This window comes from Gymnoscopelus braueri, assembly GCF_963280865.1.
Source record: "Gymnoscopelus braueri genome assembly, chromosome: 14".
NCBI classification, from domain to species: domain Eukaryota; kingdom Metazoa; phylum Chordata; class Actinopteri; order Myctophiformes; family Myctophidae; genus Gymnoscopelus; species Gymnoscopelus braueri.
This window is the reverse complement of record NC_137619.1, coordinates 24,979,265-25,001,664: the sequence shown is the minus strand read 5'-3', so window position 1 is coordinate 25,001,664 and position 22,400 is coordinate 24,979,265. Positions and strand designations below refer to the sequence as shown.

The following is a 22,400-nucleotide window of genomic DNA, read 5'->3' as shown; positions in this document are numbered from 1 at the left end:
CCAAGACCATTGGGATAAGAACGATGCTTTTAAAACATGTATCTATTGAAACTATCTTGTAAAAATGACAGAACTTTAATCCATGCATATGTGTACTAGTAGAGAATTGACCCCTGGGGTCTGCCTCTGCTTTTACCTCATGTTTGTTCTGCCAACACGTCTGTACGTTGTCTATAGCCATCAGTTATTTTACCAATGGTCCCAAATGAAGGTTTATTCTTTGTTTTCTTCTCAGTGTAATAAACAGTCAGCAACCTCACCTTCCCACAAAACATGACATCTGGGTCATAATGTGTGACATAAGACTTTATTCTCTTAAATACAACAGACTTGATGTTGGGGGGGAAAAAGCATGCAGCACTGTAACAAATGACACATTCCTAGAGAGCACAAAAAAAAAAGGAATGCTGAAAGTACTTTGATTTGAGCAACTTTCTTCAACATTCATGAGAATCAGTTTAATCATCACAAGTCTTTGGAAAAAAATCTAAAAAAGGCTGCCACCTAGTGGGGGTAAGTCACATGAATATCTTCTAATTATTTTAAACCAAATACATCGGCCACACTTAAACATAAGTCGGTTGCTTCATCCTCTAATGCTGCAAATGTTAACGGTCAGAGATGCAAATGGTGCCTTTAAGCATGACTAAATATCAATGGCGTCCAGGGATACTGACAGTACGTTGTACTGGCCAACTACCGTATGTCTTGACATAAAGGTGGCACAAAGTTACCGATAGCAAGGGGGTCACAGAGAAAGGTCAAGACAGGTCAAAGGTCGTGTCAGAGGTCAGATGCAGGTCTTGGTGTCGGTTGGTCTGTCAGGGTCAGGAGTCAGTGTCATGACAACAGTCGGGTCGCCTAGGAGACAAGAAGCTGCAGAGAGTTATCCAAGGGGGAAGAGACAAGCAAGTGAGTTTTCGTACAGACTTTGTTAAAGGCATAATTTACCAGTTAACTTAATTTAATCAAAGTGCTGGAGAAATAAATCTTATTAATCTAATATTCTTTACTTCACAATAAGCAGTTATCAATATACTGGTAACAGAAGAGATTGCAATGAAGATGTCTCATTTTGAACTGCAAAGGAAAGTTGTGAGCGGTTATGTCCAAGTCCATTGCACCACATTATGTCATAAAACATTGGTTTGAAAAGGACAATATTCATAGTTTTGTCTCTGTTCTTGTACAGTACATGCAAGTACTGTTATGTGAATTGTGTCATCCCTTATTGGAAAAGAAAGCAACTACAATTTCCTCAATATAAAAAAAGAATTAAAAAAGTTTGCCACAATTTGTTGAATATTATCAGTGTCATCGTGACAAAGCAATCAGTTCTTTAAAGTAAAATAGAAAATTGGTAGAGGTTTGGTTTGTGTACTACTGTGGCCATGATTTAACTCCAAATACTGGCGTTATAAATGAATGCAAACAAAGAATATTATTTCTGCAAATGTCTAAAATTACAAAACCTGATATATCACTATTTTAAAACTTAATGTTGATTTTACTCATTTTAATTTTAATTAGATCTTCAAATAAATGTAGTAAAATCAACAGGAAGTTGACTTTTTTAATGCTGTGTCAGGTTTTATAATGTTATACCATTTGAATGGCAGAATCTGCGTTGTTTACGTTTGATTATGTGCTAAAAAAAAGAGTGACTGCGAGACCTTTCACTCAAATTAATGCGGAGACTATTTTAGATTATCCAACTCTTCAAGCCACTATCGAAGATATCGAAGATGTCTTGCCAATAATTGCCGTCACATCATGTCAAGGTAAATACACAAGCCAAACCTCTACCAAAGTGTATGGACTTTTTTTGCTACTTTCTATAACCCATTTTATTCACTTCAAACAAATTGGAGTTCATTGCAACATCATTTCATTGACACAGCGATGAAAAATAAAAATATCAAACGGTGAGGTTTCTACAAAACACTACTGATGCATTCTGTCAGATCCACAGTTCATATGCATTTATAGAAATCAAGAACCCATTTGGCTAACATAAATACATAAAAATCAGATCCGTCTTGAGAGATTAATTAAAATATGCTGCAAAGAAATGTAGTTATTCACTCTGCATGTGGAAAAGTTTTGAAAACAGTTTGAGAAGGTGTCTAAAATGTAGGAGAATTGTGTACAATTTGGGGGGCACTAAAGTAATTATTGGAGAATAGTGCTGTCAGAATGGAATTCAGGAATCGAATATAATTCGAATATGAAAAAAATAGTGTAATCTTCGAATGTTGAAATTGCTATTCGAATGTTGCTTTAAATGATAGTTTTTTGTACTGAGTAACGAATCTAATGAAGACTCCTTTCCTGACCTACCGATGTGAACACAAATGCTTCACTGCACACAGAAAGTTAATAATGAACGTCGTCGCTGCCACGCCAGTGACGCCACCCTGTGTTGTACACGCTCGGCCGCTCGCCTGTGTGTGTGTCTGGTCACGGAGACAGTGACAGACCAGCGCAGAGGTAGGCAAGACTCACTCCCTTTCCCCCATAAACTTCACTTGAAAGTTAAGTTTAAGAAACTTTCATAATTATGACAACAGCGAAAGTTTTTATGCAACATGTTTACTCCATCCGTCGCTACAACGTGGACTTGTGGCTGTCAGCGCTTGGGACCTTGGATGGAGAGCCCGTTCTCGTTAGGAAACGTACAGGCTTCGGAACGGTGGACGGATCTTGCTATGATAGTAAGTACCATCCATCTAAAAGTAGCTACTACACACCCACATAAGTGAGAAAGAGGGTAAAGTACAGCCGCTTACAAAGCGACGCAAACCAGCAGGAGTTTCTACATCACCTGCCATGTTGTGAAAATGATCATCGCCTATGTGGACTGTGCTCGGAGGTTCCGACACACAACAGCTTAAAACCAGTGAAAATGAAGAGGTATTTCCACTCACCAAACATCCAAATCACACTGATAAACCAGTGGAGTTTATTCAACGTACTGTTTTGAGAGGACGAACTGCAGGGCCAACGTCGATGGCCACTGGCCAGGTTACTCGACGAGGTGCGTCTTTTCCTCGGACACGCGGTAAGAAGTTGTAGCCTAATATTACTCTCCTCAACCCGCCATCAAGCCATAACCCTTAACCAATATAGTTGGTTTCACTATTTTGTTTAGCCTGTTATTATAGCATTTGTATGTGTGCTGTGGGTGTTTATAATTGTACAACTATACATTATTTTATATACATTATATATAAAATATTCGAATGTTAAAAAAATAAAGCATTGAAATTTGAAGGGAAACTAACAGCACTATTGGAGAAATGTATCTTATATGACAATTTACCTTTTTCTTAAGGTACCAGCATTTACCTCTGTAAGGCAGTTTAAAATATTAGCCTGAGCTATCAAATTGAAAATCAATTCAGCAGACAATATAAAACTCACAGATTTTAAGGACTTTTAAAAAGCTTTGATTTCAGGAAAAAAAATTGCCCCTGTGCTCCAGTATATTCCCTACACTGTCCTGTGGTGTTGGTTGTAGTAGGTGTGCAGTACTTACCCCCTGGCTCTAATAGGTTCGAGGACGTTTGTGGGACTCCTCTCTGGGAGGGTCGGCCAACATCACCTTCATTCTCACGCCGTTAACCACTCGTCCATGAAGAGCTGCCATAGCATCATCTGCACACTAAAGAGAGAGTTTTAACTGTTACAACAGATCTATTAATGGTTGTTGTTAATGCCAGACCATGTGCTGGTACTAAATTACTAGTCATTTTGTTGGCCAATTTATTTATTTATTTATGTAAACAGGTCACATTTGATCCTTAAAGCACCATGCCAGTCATTAGGCATGTTTAGCCTATTGACTATGACACATTTCTAGATAATCCACCACAGCAAATGTGCTGTTATTTTTCAATACAATTTCATTTACCAGAGGAGTTCCTCGTCGACAGTAATGATGGCCTCGTTTTATCCAACCACTTCCCCAAAAAAAATCATGCTTTTGTTTGGTTAAAGTCCTTTTGAAGCTTAACTTAAAATGACTGGCTTGTTGTTTTTATCGTGGTGCATTTGGTGGATGTTCTCTGTGGATACTCATTGGATAACCAAATTCTGGAGGATCACATGTATGCATAATTCATCAATATGGATGAATTATGCATATTCAATATTACATGAGGGCAAAGATAGAGCAATCATTGAGCAGAGGCTCCTTGCTCAGTGCATGTGTAATGCTCTGGAGTCTGGACATGATATCCAAAGCGCTCCTTCACTCAAAAAAATGCTGTGTGGACAAACCCCTAAAGCTCCTTTAGGGCGCGCTCCCACCGCACTTTTATTTTACCCCTGGGCGGAATCTGCCAATGCTTTGTCAATGCAAATGCGTGGATTCATGGTCTTGCCAAGAATCCACGCAGTTGCATTGACAAAGCATTGGCAGATTCCGCCCCAGGGGTAAAATAAAAGTGCGGTGGGAGCGCGCCCTTAGGGATGTTTTTACTGGAGAAAAATACTTGACATGAAAATGTTTTTCTTTTTATTTAAACCACACTATGGGACATGAGGTCAGGGACTTTTAAGGCAGTAGGTTCAAGCTGGTATGCCTATCATATCACATCAAACCAAGGGTGGATAAGCTCGAACAGCGACATATATATCCTCAATTTCTCTATCAGATCTTGCACCTGCGTGACTCACCTGTTTCTCGGCATACTTCATATATCCCACCTTCCTGCCTGGAACCAGATGCACCTCAATCAGAGAGCCATATCGACTTGAGACAAAAGGAGGGAGAGAGAATTCTTAATTGGCTAGACCATTTGTTGTTTAGCAGCCTTAATTACTATGCATTCAACTAGGGATGTCCCGATCAAATTGTTTCTTTTTACCCCTGATCGAGTCCCGATCTTATTTTCCGAGATATTACAGCTGCACACTTCCAAGTACATTAAAGGAATTGTTCAGTAGGCTACCGACTAGCTGATTTCTCAGTCACCAATTTTAGGAATAGTTTTTAACTATTCACACAGCTTGGTTTCTGTTCAAGCAGAGACGAAACACCACGGCAGGTGCAATACCAAACACAAACATAAAACAAAATCAACTAGTTCAAGCTCATCTGCAATGATCTGTACAAGTTGAGATAATATGGTTCATACATGCACACTGCAGACTGCACAGCATGTCAAAAAAGCCGTAAAAAGTAAAACAGCAAGACAATGGCAATAATCATCTAGACAATTTCAGTGTGATTGCCCCAATGCAAAGTCGACAACACTTGAACAGTGTAAGTAGGATGAGCAGTGACAGTGTGATTTTGTGTTTGTGTGAGTGCTCCCTTTATGAAACTAACTTCAAAGCCTGTTCTTTAAACCTATGTAAACTACTGTGTCTGCACCTTCAAAGAGCAAACGTCCATTTGTGGAACACATTGCACAGGACAGATGCATCTGCCGAATGTAGTCGAAGCATTTGACTTGATTAAACTCACCGAGTGACATGCAAGGGGGAAAGATCTGATTTTGTTGTATGCATGCTGAATATATGACAGCTCATGTACATTAGACTGAGCACAATGGGGTAAAATACTGAAATTTAAAACATGCTTTGATCAGACTGAGAAATCCCTAAATTCTACAGAAGCTAAGTTACAATAGACAAAATCAATCTGGAACCAACAGTTTTGTAATGGAAAACAAATAAACCCAATTATACAAACTGTAAAGGACTAAAGATATGCAAATATTTGTCTAATAGAGTATGAATGTTTTATATTTTATGGAGAGTGGTTATAAATTTACCAGTAGACATCCTCCAGCACATCCAGGGGCAACGGAGAAGGGGTGAACACAACAAACAAACGCTCCTTCACCTTGCTGTCAGGTGGAGCTAGCTTCTTCAGAGAAGGCAAGGATACGTCAGTCTGAACCCGGGGCATGGGAGCAGCAGGAGCGAAGCCCTGGAGGATACAAACAACTTCAAGTTCATTATCTGCAACATTCATTTTCATTAAACTTGTTCAATGCAAGGTACAAGGATTGGCCATATTTACACAGAATCCAATTTGCTCTTATGTATGACCAGAGCAAAATTGCCACCATGTGAATATGGCCAGTATTAACAACATGAAACCAGAGTTCTCCGTCTCTTGTGATTAATCACTTAAACATTTCATACTGTTGCAGAGAAGGCCTGAATGACATAAACACACATACCTGTTAGTCATTAATCTGGATCTAGTTTCCTAACTTTACAACTGCCATTAATAGAGAGAAAGGCCTTGGGAACCAAAGTTCCCTTGATGTACTAGTACACCCCCTGGACATGTTGCTAGTGTGTCGCAGGGACTTAACCCCAATCCAACCCTGAATACTGAGTCTCAAGCCCTTTGGTAGCTTCCAATAAAATGTGTCTTGAATGATCTCAAGTGATGATCAGACAGTGATTGCTCAGGCTCTTTTGCAGAAAACTGCAACAAGATTTACAATTGATTTAAATACGATTGCATCACTACCTCTGGAGAGGGTCAGTGACAGATTTTCTCACATTAGCAGTAGCATGTAAATGTAATCCAATTCACATGAATATTCTATATCCGGTTTATCGACAGATTTCTTGTGGGGAAGGTAAATGTGTGTTTACCAGGGAAATTTAACTGCTACAGCCTAAGGCAAACTATGTGGCTAACCACACCAAACCCTGCCTAAACTTAACCATACTAACAGCGCCTATATTTAATAAAAATGTATTAATTAAACACATGCCTAAACTTACACATACTAACAGTACTGTACCTAGCCTTAACTAAAATTAATTACAACAAATGCATGTTATATCCACAATTACCAGGACATCTACAGGTTTACCCTGGGAAATGTGCTGTAGCTGTCTATATACATTTACCACCCCCACTGGAAGTCTCGAGAAAAAATTAGAAGGTAGTTTTACCAACCCACTGGGAAATGTACAAATTTAGAGCTTGAAGGATAGTCATGTGCACATTCAAACCTCAGTAGGCACTGCATAAAAAGTGAATACACACGAAAGGGTACAAGAGCATATCCACACACTGTGCAAATTAATGTAAGGTGTAAATACTAAATAGGCCTCAACAGTCTAGATTGTAAAGATAAGTATTTTGAATTCTTGCCTGGGAGGATTTCATCTGGCTGGAGGAGGGACCATTCCACACCGTGGACATCATCTGTGATGCAACAAACTGCATGGCCATACGACCTACCGGACTAAATACACAAGGAAACATACTATATCAAAAGTATCAAACACAGATTATATCATTCTTATGCAACCGAGCATGAAGAGGTTGTTCCAGACCCATTAAAATATCGGTGCTACAAAATGTACACTACCTACTAGAATAGACAATACACAGACATAGATATACGTAGGCTTAATATAAAGTTCAATTTGCAGCCCATCGTGTTCTACCGGTCCCTCAAGACGGAATCCCTGCTTGGCCAGGGGAGATATTGCTTGTGACCTCTGGGCAGTAGAAGTACTACTTGTCAACCAGTAGGTGTCCTGCCCAAAACTACCCATCAGATTGACTACCCATCAGATTGCAGTGTCTGAGTTAAGTGTACTTCTCCAATCTACTTGCCCCCTTTAAAGTTCTTATTGCCCTGCCTAGGAGGGTACCGACAGTACCCCGCTAGGCTGTACTAGGCTGCACTACCGTTGGCGGCAGTGCAGTGCGTAGATTTCTCTCACAATTCAGTGTTTCCACTTTTCATATTTTGTTTTATCGATCGGTCATTATCACCACGATACATGATCTTTTTTTCTGAATTATAACTTCTGTGCGTGTGTGCGTGCGTGCGTGCGAGTGTGTGTAGTACCGTACTTTCTACCATGTGTGAATCTGTACCTTGTGCGGTCCTCTCCATCATCAATGAAATTTACAGCCAATCTGTTGCCAGGTGGATATTCAAACCCATTTAGCTTCTCTTTAGCATAGACTGCAGATCCAAGGTTGTTGTAACGAATCACAGTATGGCCTGGGGAGAACATTTGAAATACAAAGTGACACAGCAGCATCTTATAGTGTTACCACTAAAGCTATAAATGTGAAGCACTTGCCTAATGCAACATGGATAACGGCAGCCATCAGCTTACAGAGGCAAACAAAAACCATTATTCTGGACCAGACACATTTTTTACAATCATAATTTATTTGCAGGGAAAAGCAATACTTATATTCCACACATTTTTAAAAGCTCTGTGGATGTATTATTCACTTTTTATTTGGCTACATATGTAAAGATTCATTATATCAATGTCACCTTTAATCTCCACCTCTAACCAGCATTTAACCTTATTTATTTTCTCCCTTCAATATTTTTGTTACGGTGGAATACATCACAATTCAATTCATGTAAATAACTGGTGGCAAACAAAACAGCTGAGTGAGTGAGTGAGTGAGTGAGTGAGTGAGCATTGCTAACCTTTGCTGAGTCCATAGGAGTCTCTCTGGAGATCACAATAGTCCATGCCGGGGATGAGGTCAAACAGAGCATAGATCTGTTCTTGGGTCACCGGCACTCTCGGTGATGACACCATTAGGCAGCGTGTGATGACATCACTGGAGCGGTAGTCTGTCGCTGGGTAGCTGTTGGGGTCACCACCACCTCCACCTGGCAGGTGTCAATAACGCAACAGAAACTGTTAAATGGTGCCTTTGGAATTGTATAGCTTTGTATTTCTCTTCTCAGATACAGATATTCATAAACGCACAAGTAATGAGACCCTGAAAAATTACCCCAACCAATGCTTTCAATGAGGAAAACATGGTAGCTTCAAGACAAAATAAACTTTTATTCTCTACAGTGTCAAGTGCTTGAAGAGGAATAACCAACTAATGGATACATCAAAGTTGTTCATGCAACAGATTCACAAAGTCTGAACAGATATGGTGAGACAATAATGGAAACTATCATGCTGAAAAAAGCTGTTACACCATAATCATGATCTATGCAATGCTGTAAATCCAGACATCACCTTTTGCAATTTTACTAATAATTGTTCCATTGTGAATTTGTCAAAGTTCAGCAGAACAGTAACCCCAGTTGTCACAGATAGGCCACTAATCTCAGTATAACTTTTTTTTTTTTTTACTCAAATAACTTGTAATTAAACAGTAACATCATGATGCATACCCATAGCAAAGGGGTAGGCATTAAGGACTCCATCTCCACCCATGTGGTCAGCTCTATTGCCTCCAGAAGGGTATTCTCCCTCTGCCGCTGGGGTTCTGGAGCGAGGTTCTGCCAAGATAGCCCTGTAACCTGTCAAACAGAGTGGGACATTTTAAGTATTTAAAGACTCAAAGCTTATTTGGCAGGTATGTGCTAATTTATACGTGGGCAACACTTCACGGTTTTCATCAAGTAAGCGTCATCTGACAATGTAAAAGCCTCACTGATCATGATTTATACATTTATTTTATGACTACCTCTGTTCTTGGTGGTTAAAGATTAAAGGTTTCTGGAGAGGATTTGGTTTGGTTTCTCTCTGCCATCATATGACAATGACAAGGCTTTCATTCTCCCCAACAACAACAGATGGATGATCTGCTGCTGACTGGTTGCAATAGTGAAGAGTTTGTAATAATTTAGCAAGTAAACACCTGAATTTTAATGTTAGCCGTCTATACATTGGAAAGCTAACTAGATTAATGTTAGATGGTTATAGGACGAGGGGGGGGTGTGTATATATATATATATATTAAAATTATTTTAATATCATTGTTTTAGATTTATTTTGCTTTGGTCCAGGAGTGCAACCATTTTTTCATCCACTTTCTTTATAATTTAATTTAACTACAAATTGCACTGCAATAATTTGAGAAAAGCTTCCACAAAAAGTATTACATAAAGCACTATTCAGATGGAACTAGTTTCTAAGGTTTGAGGTGTGCGGTCTAACATTGCTCCTCTGATTTCACTAATCCATCTGGACAGCTTTACATCCACAGATGAGAAGTGTCATTCTCCAGTCAAACAGACCACAGGTGTTTGCATGCATGGTCATATGATGAAATAACAATAACAGCTGGGATGTTTCACAACTAGTGAAACATCCCATCCAGAGGGCAATAGTACACACAGCATTACCTCTGTCACAATTCTCTATGGCGACGGCAGCTTGGGAGGGCTTGTAGTATCTGACGTAGCCAAGACCTTTACTTTCACCTGTAAACTTGTTCTTTATGATGACACAGTACTCTATATCTCCATAGTCCTAAGGATAGAGAGGGAGAGAAAGATCATTTATTCTGAAGTTGTTTAATGTTCCCATGACTCTCATAGCCTTCATTTTACAAGGAAAAAGAAACTGTAAAAGAGATCCAAACAGAGAGGATGTCTACATAATGTAAACCAGGGGTGCCCAAAAGGTAGATCACAATCTACCAGTAGATCACAAAGGCAGTTCAGGCAGACCACATGCCATGCCCCTAAACAATACGAATTCAAATATTTTTAAAAATATTTATTAACAAAATCACAAAACTCCACTTTGTTTGCAAGTGGGTCAGTAGAACGTCAGTAGCATTACAAAGTTACATAAAAATCCACTATTTCCCATTCCAAGTGCATTTGTCTTATACAGTATGCAACGCCAGCGCTGCTATTCCAAAGCCCGCTCCGGTACATTTTTAAAGTATTTTCACAATGGAATCATTATTGTTTTGGGTGGATAGATCTTGTTGACCTGGTCATTTTAAAAGTAGTTCTCAAGTCAAAAAAGTGTGGGTACCCTGGCCTGCTGTAAACAATAATTAGTCTTGCTGAGTGGCCAGCTGCTCCTTTCAACTCATTCCACACTGCAATGTGCACAAGCAAGTTTGACAGCTTCTGTACTAAGCTCGGTGGTGGACAGTGAAATACTATATGGTGAATCCAAATGTCAGACTATTGCAGACTTTGGTCTTATGTACTGTGAAGAATAAAGAGCTCAGCATCATTACATCAACCCACTGAGCATTTTTGGGGCTATTAGACGTCTAAAATACGTCTAAGGGCTAGGCTAAAACCGGGTTATAATTGGTATAAAAGTGATTTTTTTTTCAACGTCTATTCTTAGCCTAGACGTTGATTAGCTGTTTTTTAAGCGTCTATATATAGACCGTCTATATCATAGCCGTTGAAATGACGTTTATAATATAAACGGTCTAAATATAGACGCTTAAAAAACAGCTAATCAACGTCTAGGCTAAGAATAGACGTCGAAAAAACTTTCACTTTTAGACCAATTATAACCCAGTTTTAGACAGAGGTCTAATAGACGACTATGGCTCACTGGGAAGTCTGCAATGGTATAATGCACTCATGAGATGCTACTCGGACCTCACTCAATACCAAGATCACTCAATACCTAAATCTAAAAACATGCTTCCTTAACATTTTTGCAGACCAATTTTGGGTGAAATCTGCATCCAAGCAAGAGACTCTGGTAGTATGAATGAAAGCCTGCATTAGCCCCGTTTTGGACTTTGATGATTTTATTTAATCGTTAAGTCTGCCAAATGGAAATTTTGGGGACATTCAAAGAAAGAAACAAAGCAAAAACAAGGAAAATAAACAAGCTATAGCTATAGTACTTTGAATGTGTCTTTGAGGTCCTCCTCTGAGAAGGTTTTGGGAATCATGACGAAAATCCTGGTCAGTTCCTCATCCTCCACGTCCCGGTGTCTGGCTGAGGACCGCGACTGGGCGATAAATACCTAAAAGACAAGAAAAAAATGGTCAACTAGGGCTGGGCAAAATCACAAAAGTGCTATCACGATATCTACAGATCAAATGTTGATGTTCAATACACAGTATTTCAATATCATGGTGCTTTAAATTATCTTTTTTATTTATTGCACCGATGATTTAAATGTCATGACTGTATTCAGACTGCTGAAGAGGGAGCAACCGCTAAACTTCCTTCAAGTTAAGGCAAATCTGAGTTTAATATCCGGTCCAATACATAAATACTACAGCCCCAGGTGGTTAAAGGAGACATTTCCCAGTTATATCCTCGGGTGCAGGACGTTATTGCATTTACTTGTGTAGTTATTTGCATATGGGAATAAGTTATGTTATGTGATTATGATGTGGGGAGTTCTGTGAAGGTGTTAAGAGTTGGTTTCTGTTGCCGTGTTTGGAAGCTGTTGTCCACCACAAAAGTCATTGCCATATTCCTCTCACCACCAGGCTTTCATGTCATGGTAGCCCTGGTTCAGAGCGTTAGTGAGTTCCCTCTAGGGAACTCACTAACGCTCTGAACCAGGGCTAATGTCATAAGGATAAGGATAGGATAATTCCTTTAACAGGTCCGTTCATGGAAGTCCTTGCGGTCTTGTTTCCATGGTTTCCATGGCTACTTCTTGCTGTCATGGCTACTTCTGGCTGAGCAAAGCTTGACAAAAGCATCAATTACCAAATAAGTATTAACAGTCATCCTCGTTTTCAAATGTTACTGATTCTTCCTATATCCTAACTAAACGCTATTTGATGGACGGGATCATAGTCCTCCTGACTGGCTGACTCCTGCAGGAGATGCCGTCACTCAGTGAAAAAGCTAGCCTTGGATCAAGACTATCATTTTATCGAGTCTGAGTATTTCCAATTTTCTGTACTTTTACTTCTACTCCACCACAAATATTGTACTTTTACTCCACAACAATTATTTGAAAACTAGTGTACGTTTACTCAATTACATGTTTAATTCCGGACTTCTACTTGTAACAGAGTATGTATACATTGCAGTATTAATACTTTTACTTAGGAAAATGTTTTAGTACTTTTCCCACCACTGCTTGTTCCGCCCTTTACAGCATGCAACCCACCTTGATGGGTTTAGTTCCTTCCATCAGAACCTTGCCGTGCATCTCCTCCATGGCCAGGCAGGCATGGGAGGACTTGGCGAACTTGACATACGAGACGCCTTTCGACTCCTTGGTCTGTTTGTCTTTGACCAACCAGACCCCCTGGATGTCCCCGAACACGGAGAAGCTGTCTCGGATCACATCCTCCGACACGGACCGACTGGTGACCAGGAAGAGTCGGCTGTTGGGAGGCTCGTCCAGGTTCTCGGGGCCTTGTTTGGAATAGTCGTCCATCTTTGTTTGCCGGGGATCAGAATCACCATCCATTCACCGCCTCAGAGGATAAATAAGGAATCTGTCTGTGCTCTGCTAAACCCTCACCCATAAACTCCTTATTGTTAAATAATAATACTCAAGCCTAATACTCACCACCCAACCCCTCAACGACTGTCGGTAAAAAAAATAAACAATCGCGGTGCAACCCGGATGGAGTTGACGAGTGGGCGGGGTCTCTAGACCAGTTGTTCCCAAACAGTGGGTCGGCACCGATTTGTGGGTCGGGGACAAATTTTCATGGGTCACGAGTGAATATCCCATAATTTTTTTGTTTCCTAAAATGTGTCATTAATTACTATTATTTTAAAAGATTTTCCAAAGATTTCTGCAAAAAATCATAAATTAGAGTTGAAAACTATAATTTTTCAAAAATAATTTCATGAATAATTTTTTTTTTTTAATCCCTAAATTAGAAAATAAATGTTTTAAGACATATCAAGGCAGATCTGCAAGCTCGCAACGTGGTGCGAAGCAGTGCCGGCCCTGAGGAATTTGGTGCCCTAGGCAGGATTTTACCCAGCGCCCCCACCCCATAGCCTATTATTTAATAATAAATAAGGCTATTTCACAAACACAAATAACTAGGACATTGTGTAAAACACAAAAGTTAAATTACAATTTTGCATTGGGCGTTATCTAAGTAGATAGCAGCAAGGTATTTCATTATCTCCTGAGATGCATGCATGCATAGAGAGAGAGAGAGAGAGAGAGAGAGAGAGAGAGAGAGAGAGAGAGAGAGAGAGAGAGAGAGAATGAAAATGGGAGGCAACAAACTGGAGTTAAAAGACCTCTGAAAGTCTTGTCAAAGAAATGTAACTTACAGTACGTGCTATGCTGTACGTCGTTGCCATTCACATGGCACATGGCTGTTGCATGTGCATTGTGCACACATGTTCGTGTACAGTATGTTATACTGTGCTGTACCATTGCGATTAATAAACAGGTTTCTGCACATCTAGGGATGAACGCAGCACTCTTTACATTATTTGTATTATTTATTATTATTTTGTTCTAACAATACAGGTCTTACCGGTATCTTATCTAGTTTGAGACACTTCACACTCAAAGACACTTTGAGACACTTTCATCTCAACTCCAAGCAAATTGTCTTCACAAGGTCTGTTCGTTAAAACAACAAAAACAACATAACAACATAACAACATAACAACAAAAACAACATATCACAAAGACAAAAACATGAGGTCCCCACTGTACACAGAAAACCCTCCTATGGACGGGGCAGTTGGTTTAATGCCGCGATGGCTGAGGGGACAAAACTCCTGCTAAAACGAACCTTTTTCCACTTTAAGGTTCTGTATCTCCGACCAGATGGCATGAGGTCGAAGTAGCGATACAGGGGATGATCAGTGCCATTTGTTATCGAAAGTGCTAAGCGTGTGATGGCCTTATTGTTCATATCAGCAAGTGTCGGTATGGGAAGTCCGATGATTTTGGAGGCAATACGGGTGATACCGTAAAGTTTGTTTCTGTTAGGCATGGACAGTATGGTAAAAAAAACATGCGGAACAATACAACAAAACGGGTTGAATGATGCTTTTGTACAGTAATAGCAGAAGATGAGGGGCAACAGATAATGATCTTAACTTACGGATTACATGAAGTCTTTGCTGAAAACGTTTATGGATAGATGTAACGTGTTGATCAAATCTAAGTCTGTTTTCCAGAGTGAGTCCAAGATATGTGAAACTGTCAACCTGTTCTACTGTTTTACCATGAATGAGGAGTGGGTTGAGTCCAGTTTGGGTTGTGTTAATGACCAGTTATTTTGTTTTGTCCACATTCACTCTAAGTAGTTGTCAGTGCCCCACTGTGTGAAATGAGAGATGGTGTTATGGAAGTCCGTAATAGAGTTATTGTCATGGAGCAGTCCAAGAATGGCAGTGTCATCAGAGTATTTAAAGTATGTGATGTTGGTGGGTGAAGGGCTGAAACAGTCATTTGTGTATAATGTGTAGAGGAAGGGACTGAGAACACAGCCCTGAGGAGCACCTGTGTTGGTAATGACAGTTGATGGAAATGATGAGCCTACTTTAACTGTTTGTGGTCTATTAAGGTGCAAAAAGTAGCAGCACAACGGCAGGTCCACATACTGTAAGAAGGGAGTCTGCATAAGTCAAAACTTTCCTGGTAAAAAGCCACATAGGAAAAATAGTCTGCATGGGGACCAAATCCATACAAAGGGATATGGAAAAAGAGTCCGTCAAAAGAAAGTGTTCCATTGTGGCAGGCCAGCCTGGTGACTGACAGGCGGTGTTCAGGCCTTGTTCAACAGTCTGATAGCCGGATGGAAGCTGTTCAGTAATCTAGTGGTCTTGCCCTTGAGATTCTGTCACCACTGGAACATGTAACATTATAATAGCTGTCATATGATGCAGGCTGTACCTTGTTGCGTCAGAAGCTTGTGATTCACATAACAACACGTCAGAGCGAGAGAGAGAGAGAGCAAATGCACAAACGTGACGGCATCAGATTCTCTAGGTCATGTGGTTTTGTTATGTATGGTGTTAACAGGGGTAGGCTATCTGAGGTCAATTTCTTCATCAAGCCATTTTCATAGGCTGTATTTACATTAATAACTGTGTTGGAACCAGGCCTGGAATTTAGTCATAAAAAAAAAAAAGAGTGTTTTATTGATAGGATAGTAGGCTGACAGGAAATGGGAAGAGAGATGGGGGGTGACATGCAGCAAGTTTTATTGATAGGATAGTAGGCTGACAGGAAATGGGAAGCGAGATGGGGGGTGACATGCAGCAAAGGTCATCGGGATCGGGACTCGAACCTGCGACTCGCTGCCAGGCTACTTTAGAGCCTAGGTGCTTGCGGACGTCATTTTAGGAGCAAGGCCACTTGGCCTTTGGTGTTGTCCATTTTGAGGGCACAAAGGCCAAATGCCAGGGCAGGAAAGCCATCAAATAAAACACGATTTTAGTCTATTGAAAAAATGTATTGAATTTAAGGGTTAAGGAATTTAAATTGAATAAGTAGACTATCTGCAGTGAAATAAAGGAATAATGGTATTTACAATCTGATCCATGCTCATCCTGCACCAATCAAAGTCACTGGATTGGTTTAAAGATGGGGACTCAGGGGAGTTAAGAATTCAGAATCTCTCCATAGACGTTTGTTTAATCTTTTAACTTATGCTGCGAGGATTCGAGGAAGAATATTTTGTTGTCTTGGATTAATGACCAACAAAGAAAGATTGGCACAAAATAATCATGCAGTGCATGCCGTAGGAATTCTTAACCTACCTACTACAACTGATGCCTTCTATAAAATATGGGACCCATATTTGCATTTTATTAGCCCTCAATTAGCTGACACTTTGAAAATAGGGTTCCTTAACAGAAGCGATACCGCTAACCTTGATGTATAAGATCATTAATCCTAATTTATTATTTGATTTTATTCTATTGTTGTTGTTGTTGTGGATATTAACAATGTTATTGTTTTCTTCTTGGTATAGTTATTCACCCATCTACAGACTGTCTGTGTGTATATAATGTTGTATTTTATGGTCCTATGTACAGTATGTAGGTATGTGGAGTCTATATTTGTATCCGTGTCCTTTGTTTTGTAACATGTCTGAGCTGAGCTGTTTGTTTGTTATGTTTTGTCTCTATGTTGTTGTTTTGTTTTGTTCTAAAATGTTTTTTTTAAATAAAACACATTTTATTGAAAAAAAAAGAACACCCTTCAAACACCAACGTACCATCAAGATCTCTATACTTTATATACTAAATTATTTATGCATGCTGCCATGAAGTAGCCTACTGTATCCACAATTTCCCCCACACGTTTTATACTTTTTGAATATATTTAACTTTTATTTTTTGTATTTATCAAAGTAAAATATTAACATTAAATAATGGAGACTTCGATGTGTCCTTCAGTAAAACAACACATTGACGGCTATAAATCTCCTTACAAGGCCAGCATATAGCAGCAGGTGCTTTTCCACAATAGAAGCTGAGGAATGCCGCGGCGCGTTCGGAACCTATGCTCGCTCCCTTCGTGGGATCCTTCTCTTGTTGCTTCCTCAATTCTGATAAGCCAACGGCAAAAAAAAAAATTCTAATAATATTTTAATATTCAGTTTTTGTTCCTACACTCACGCACTTTATCTTTAACCCCCAATTCTCCCCTGGCAAACATGAACAGGGTGGCGAGGAAAGGTTATGTGTACGATAGTGGAACCAGGCCCCGGGTGGACCGCGTAGGGATGTGGAGGAAATAGGCGACGCGCGGCACGTGATTGGTTGATGACGCTAAAAGCCGGGGCCTCTAAGTACAGTGACCTTCTTTACGTCCGCTATCATAACGCTGCAGCACAGGATACCTACACACTGATTATCACTATACAAACACTTCTCAACAAGAGGTAAGATTCTATTACTATCATATAGCTTTACGTCTGCAACATTACCTGTGGGATTGAAAGGGATTTAGATGTAAGGTTATTTTTGTTTAAAGAAGAAGAGTGTAACAAGGTTGGGGATGCTGACTGATTGAGCTAGCTAGATATTTGATCTGGTCCTTTTGAGGAATAGCAAGCTTGTCTCCTTTACCTAAACCTATGTTATGTCTCTGTTATGCAGCTTTACTCAGGGTAGCCTACCTTGTGGTTGACATGTATTTCTTGATGGTTTAATGGTCTGATGCTGGTGTATCCATCCCTGAAGATATGAGGGTTCAATCATGTGGATGGATGATTCATGTAACGGCCACCGTTATATCACCTCTAACGGTGGCCGTTATCCAACGTTAGTTTCTCATGTCATGTGTCCTTGGTGGACAATGAGAAGGATGATGCAGTCAGTCTGATCCTCGATAAACAGGCAGTGACTGCTTTATGAAAATGTGGTCCATCTGATGATCTACTGCAGCAGATCCATGACTGTTACTTACTCATTCACAGATCTCCCTATGTGGGAATTGTAACTGTTATAGATGGTTATGTTATATATGTTGTTAATCACCCTTGTAATCGGGTATATAGGTCTATATTACTTTAACATGTTGCCCATATAGCCTATGTCTAGTCTTTGTTTAAGTTGGAAGCATTAGCTTCGGTAGACACAGACAGACAGTCAGACAGACAGACGTTAAGGATGGAAGACATTAACATTAAGCATCATTACATCAGATTACACACACATGTACGTGGATCCATAACAGCATAGTTTTTGTAACTGGCTTGCTGGCATTCACATCTCTTTGACTTTGACAGCGAGGAATGTGGCAGCTTTCCATCCTCTGTAATGTGAACTCTCTCTGCTGTCGGGCTGTTTGACATTGATGTAACGGTAGTGTTAGCGCGAATACCAAAACGCTCGCCCCAATACACAGTCACCCCGGGGCAATTCCGGCGACCTCAGAACGGTCGCCATCTGGTATTCCTAAACGTAACCTCAGTATGCCTAAACCTACCCTTATTCCTGAACGTAACCTCAGTAAAACTATGCCTAAACCTAACCTTATTCCTGAACGTAACCTCAGTAACACTATGCCTGAGGCTGAGGCTAAACCTATTAACCTAACTAACCTTATTCGAGTTATTCCTATCCTAATCTGTTCCTTAGTAACTACAGAATACGAGAACCGCTGGGGGCGAGCGGTCCGCGAAAGAAATGGGGGTGTGCGTGTTTTGGGGCGAGTCTTCCGGTTACCGTTAGGGCTGCTAGGCTAAGTTCATTAATGCTAGGAGGCTAGTGACGTGTCTCAGGGCGGTCTGTACTGTAGCAGCCTGCAGCCCCCGTTGTCGTCTCGGGTGTCTCATGGACGGTAGCACTAGCCTGGGAAACCCATGCCTCTTTTTTTTTTACATGGACGGTGACCTGAAATGCCTTCAGCATGGCATGACGTATACTTCGTCGGCACAAGGCGGCGTCTCGTGTCATGTCATATCATATACAATGCATGGTGGTCCTCTGTTAAGTCAGTCACAAGTTTTTACCTGCGTTTTTTACGAGTGCATATGTTGCTGTTGTTTTTACATACATGAATAAGAATATGCATACATAGTTTATTGAATACATAATTATGACTCAGTAGTGTTGTGTTGTTAGTTAGTGTACGTGTTGTGTCGTCGTTTACTCCTCAGTCCTCATACGACCTTCACAATGTGGTGCACGGCCGGCGTCGTGAGGATTTGGAGAAAAGTCCTCTGTTTTTCGGCAGTGGTTGTTACCTTAAATGACCTTCATTAAATGGCGCCCAAATAGAGTACTGTATAGTGTATACTGTTATATTGCTACACTTAGAAATAAAGAATAGACAATCTGATTCATTTTCATGCCAAAAATGATTTAGTAAGAGTCAAAGAGAGGCTGGAAATAATCTTAAATTATACCTCTGACAAAATTGACAGCTGCTAAGGCCTGGATAGCAATGTACCTGCACCAGCAGACAGAATTCCACTTTAATAATAATAATAATAATAATAACAATAATAATAATAATAATAATAATAGTTAACAGAGTGCTTTGTAACATTATACTGTAAATTGTACCAATTGGTTCGCTCCTAACCTCTTTCTTTCTGATGTTCTCTACAGCTGAGAATGGGAGACATTGGGAAAGGAAAGAAAGCTTTTGTCCAGAAGTGTGCTCAGTGCCACACAGTCGAGGACGGAGGCAAGCACAAGGTTGGCCCCAACCTCTGGGGTCTCTTTGGGCGCAAGACTGGGCAGGCAGCGGGCTACTCATACACAGATGCCAACAAGAGTAAAGGTCAGTTGAATTTTATCCCCCAACCAAAGTCTCCCTTTCAACAGTTGAAAGGGAGACTTTGGTTGGGGGAAAGAAATGTCTTTAATAGATGTTAAATGTTATGTTAAGTAGAGAAAGTGTGTGTTTTTCTCAAGCGTACTGACACTATTAGGAATCTGAGTGAGCTGATAAAAAGAAAGTCAGTGTTAAAAAATGACAATGGAGAAGAAAGGAATTATCCGCACAATGTGTCTCAGCTCCCAGTAGAAAACTTTATTACAATGACAACGTTTCAACCCAAACAGGTCTTCTTCAGGTCTGATACAAACAGGCTATATACAGAAACTGTTATATACAGAAACAGAGGACAGAGTCATTGACAGCTGTTGTAGTAATCAACCACTTCCACACCCACCTGATCTAAAGGCTCAGGCTAGCTAGCGCCATGCTGAGGACTTGCAGATCTGGGGAAAAGATTAACGGCAGTAATCTTTCCCCAGATCTGCAAGTCCTCAGCTGGGTTGTGCGACGAAGCATAAATTTGTTGTTACATTTTTACATTTCCCTCCTTGTTGGTTTGGCAGGCATTGAGTGGGGGGATGGCACATTGATGGAGTACCTGGAGAACCCAAAGAAGTACATTCCTGGAACCAAGATGATCTTTGCTGGCATCAAAAAGAAGGGAGAACGCACCGACTTGGTTGCATACCTCAAATCGGCGACATCATAAAATGAAAAACGAATTCTAGAAAATATTTATTTGAATTATAATATATGTTTTTAGTCCCACATTTGCTGAACTACAGTTTATGTTTAGTCACTTGTATAAAAGGTTACTTGATAAATGTACAATAAGCTTACACTTCCTCTTTCAGTGCAAAGAGTGATTTATTGTACAAGTGACAAAACATAAATGACACTAGTTATATCTATAACTTCACAAGAAAACATTTCATCACATTATTTACTGTATGCCGACTATGATAGGTTTCTTGACCTGTCACTCATTCTGTTTCCATGACAACATGTAATCTAATACATTTTTGCTTGCAGAGCCAATCACAAACAACTTCATTTAAAAATATATAAATGAACTCAGTCCTAATGTAATAAATGTAAATTAACTGCGATACAGGTTTGGTTATGGTTAACTGATGTTAAACTGTGGCTTTGAACAATTGTGAACCTTGTGGTCTGAGGAGAAGGCAGTGTCATGTAAAGCCCAGAACACTGGATCCCACATGATGGTGGGGTCCAGTAGTCTGGACCCCACCATCATGATGTATCGTCTACACTGCGCCCTGCTTAGCAGACTGTCATGTTTAAGCACATTTACTCCTATGTATTGACAAAGTCGATACGATGGTTTGATGTTACTAAGGGTGACATATTGCTGCCCTCTCCATGGAGCCAACAAGTGTGGGTTATAAACACTACTAATGCCAGCCATAACACTGCTGTACTGAGTTGCCCAACATTGTAAATGTCAAGCTGATATACTGTAGAATCACCTGTTAGCAATGGCACCAGTGTGGCTGTTAATGAACACTGCAAAAGCAAACTGATCTATGGTACCATCCAGCGAAGGAAGAATATTGTATTTACCTGGTTTCACAGGCCTGAAAGAGGACTGATTTTAACATGTTTTACTGTAAAAAAGAAAAAAAAGAAAGAGAAAAGAAAGATGTAAAGTATTTTTGACAGGGCTGCTTGCTGTCAAACAAGCAGAAATATGCACTAAATGAAGATTACAACATGGTAGCTATTACAACATGGTAGCTATGTTCTGTTGTTGTGGTCTGGATGGATGAAGGATGAATAAAGAACACAAATGAAATGTAAAAATTGTTATTTGTCATTTTTATGAGATAAATGTCACAGCCACAACGCATACTGTACAATCCTCAGTGTTAATTTAACTCTGAGAGTGTACAAATGCAACCAAATAGACCTGTAAAGTTATAGGTCCATTTTGTTACTTTTGTACACTCTGAGTTATAATAATAATAATAATAATAATAATAATAATTTAGTCCTCTTTAGTGGTTGTTGGGGTATTGTCACTGTACATTTGCAGATATTTGAAATTTGTCCTCTGCATTTACCTTTACTAATTAAAACTGAGGATTTTAGTGTGTGTATAATTGTTCTTTAAGACTGTGATTCTTCAAAACTGTGTAAAATTACATTTGGCTTCTGCTTTCTTCAACTCTATATATTCCCGAGATATAGAATACAAATATGTGCAGTCTACTTTCAAATACTGTGGTGGAATATAGGTAATCTGAGGCTAGATTATGGCTATTATTCCTCACTGATAAACTGGAGAAAAAAAGCAGTCATATGATACTGTCACAAACATACATGGGTGGGTGTGAGAACCCCATCAAGAAACTATTTGTAATCTGAGATACTTAATAAATTACATCCAGGCCATAACGGGTTAAGCTGGCTTTACATGAATGAATACAGCTCAGCCTGGTGTAAAGTCTGATTCACTGGTCTGATCACATCATGG

The 22,400-nt window shown here is 39.8% G+C and overlaps 2 protein-coding genes across 4 annotated transcripts; one reads left to right on the top strand and one right to left on the bottom strand.

Annotated features, from left to right (window-relative positions):
* Positions 1–291: 291 nt before the first annotated feature.
* Positions 292–13,320, bottom strand: rbm45 (RNA binding motif protein 45). 3 transcript variants are annotated; one of them, XM_080449922.1, is made up of 11 exons: positions 12,836–13,320; positions 11,603–11,725; positions 10,116–10,242; positions 9,159–9,287; positions 8,448–8,636; positions 7,871–8,000; positions 7,133–7,226; positions 5,784–5,941; positions 4,681–4,756; positions 3,539–3,664; positions 292–876 (listed from the first exon to the last, which is right to left on the bottom strand). In XM_080449922.1, the coding sequence occupies exons 1-10, from the start codon at positions 13,139–13,141 to the stop codon at positions 3,548–3,550; spliced, it is 1,449 nt and encodes a 482-aa protein (XP_080306048.1). In that variant the 5' UTR covers positions 13,142–13,320; the 3' UTR covers positions 292–876; positions 3,539–3,547. The 3 variants fall into 3 exon arrangements, with proteins under 3 accessions (XP_080306048.1, XP_080306047.1, XP_080306046.1); XM_080449921.1 differs by having other exon boundaries at positions 292–861; positions 12,836–13,319; XM_080449920.1 differs by having other exon boundaries at positions 292–3,664; positions 12,836–13,319.
* Positions 13,321–17,452: 4,132 nt separating this feature from the next.
* Positions 17,453–21,746, top strand: LOC308100813 (cytochrome c). Its single transcript, XM_080449938.1, has 3 exons — positions 17,453–17,552; positions 19,729–19,903; positions 20,467–21,746. The coding sequence occupies exons 2-3, from the start codon at positions 19,735–19,737 to the stop codon at positions 20,610–20,612; spliced, it is 315 nt and encodes a 104-aa protein (XP_080306064.1). The 5' UTR covers positions 17,453–17,552; positions 19,729–19,734; the 3' UTR covers positions 20,613–21,746.
* The last annotated feature ends 654 nt before the right edge of the window (positions 21,747–22,400 follow it).

Excerpts from the sequence above, each read along its gene's own strand:
- LOC308100813 (XM_080449938.1), top strand. The coding sequence starts at position 19,735 with ATGGGAGACATTGGGAAAGGAAAGAAAGCTTTTGTCCAGAAGTGTGCT. Across the intron at positions 19,904-20,466 it reads AGATGCCAACAAGAGTAAAG|GCATTGAGTGGGGGGATGGC; the intron begins GTCAGTTGAATT and ends TTGGTTTGGCAG.
- rbm45 (XM_080449922.1), bottom strand. The coding sequence starts at position 13,141 with ATGGATGGTGATTCTGATCCCCGGCAAACAAAGATGGACGACTATTCC. Across the intron at positions 9,288-10,115 it reads CATAGAGAATTGTGACAGAG|GTTACAGGGCTATCTTGGCA; the intron begins GTAATGCTGTGT and ends TCTGTTTGACAG. Across the intron at positions 3,665-4,680 it reads TGAAGTATGCCGAGAAACAG|TGTGCAGATGATGCTATGGC; the intron begins GTGAGTCACGCA and ends CTCTCTCTTTAG.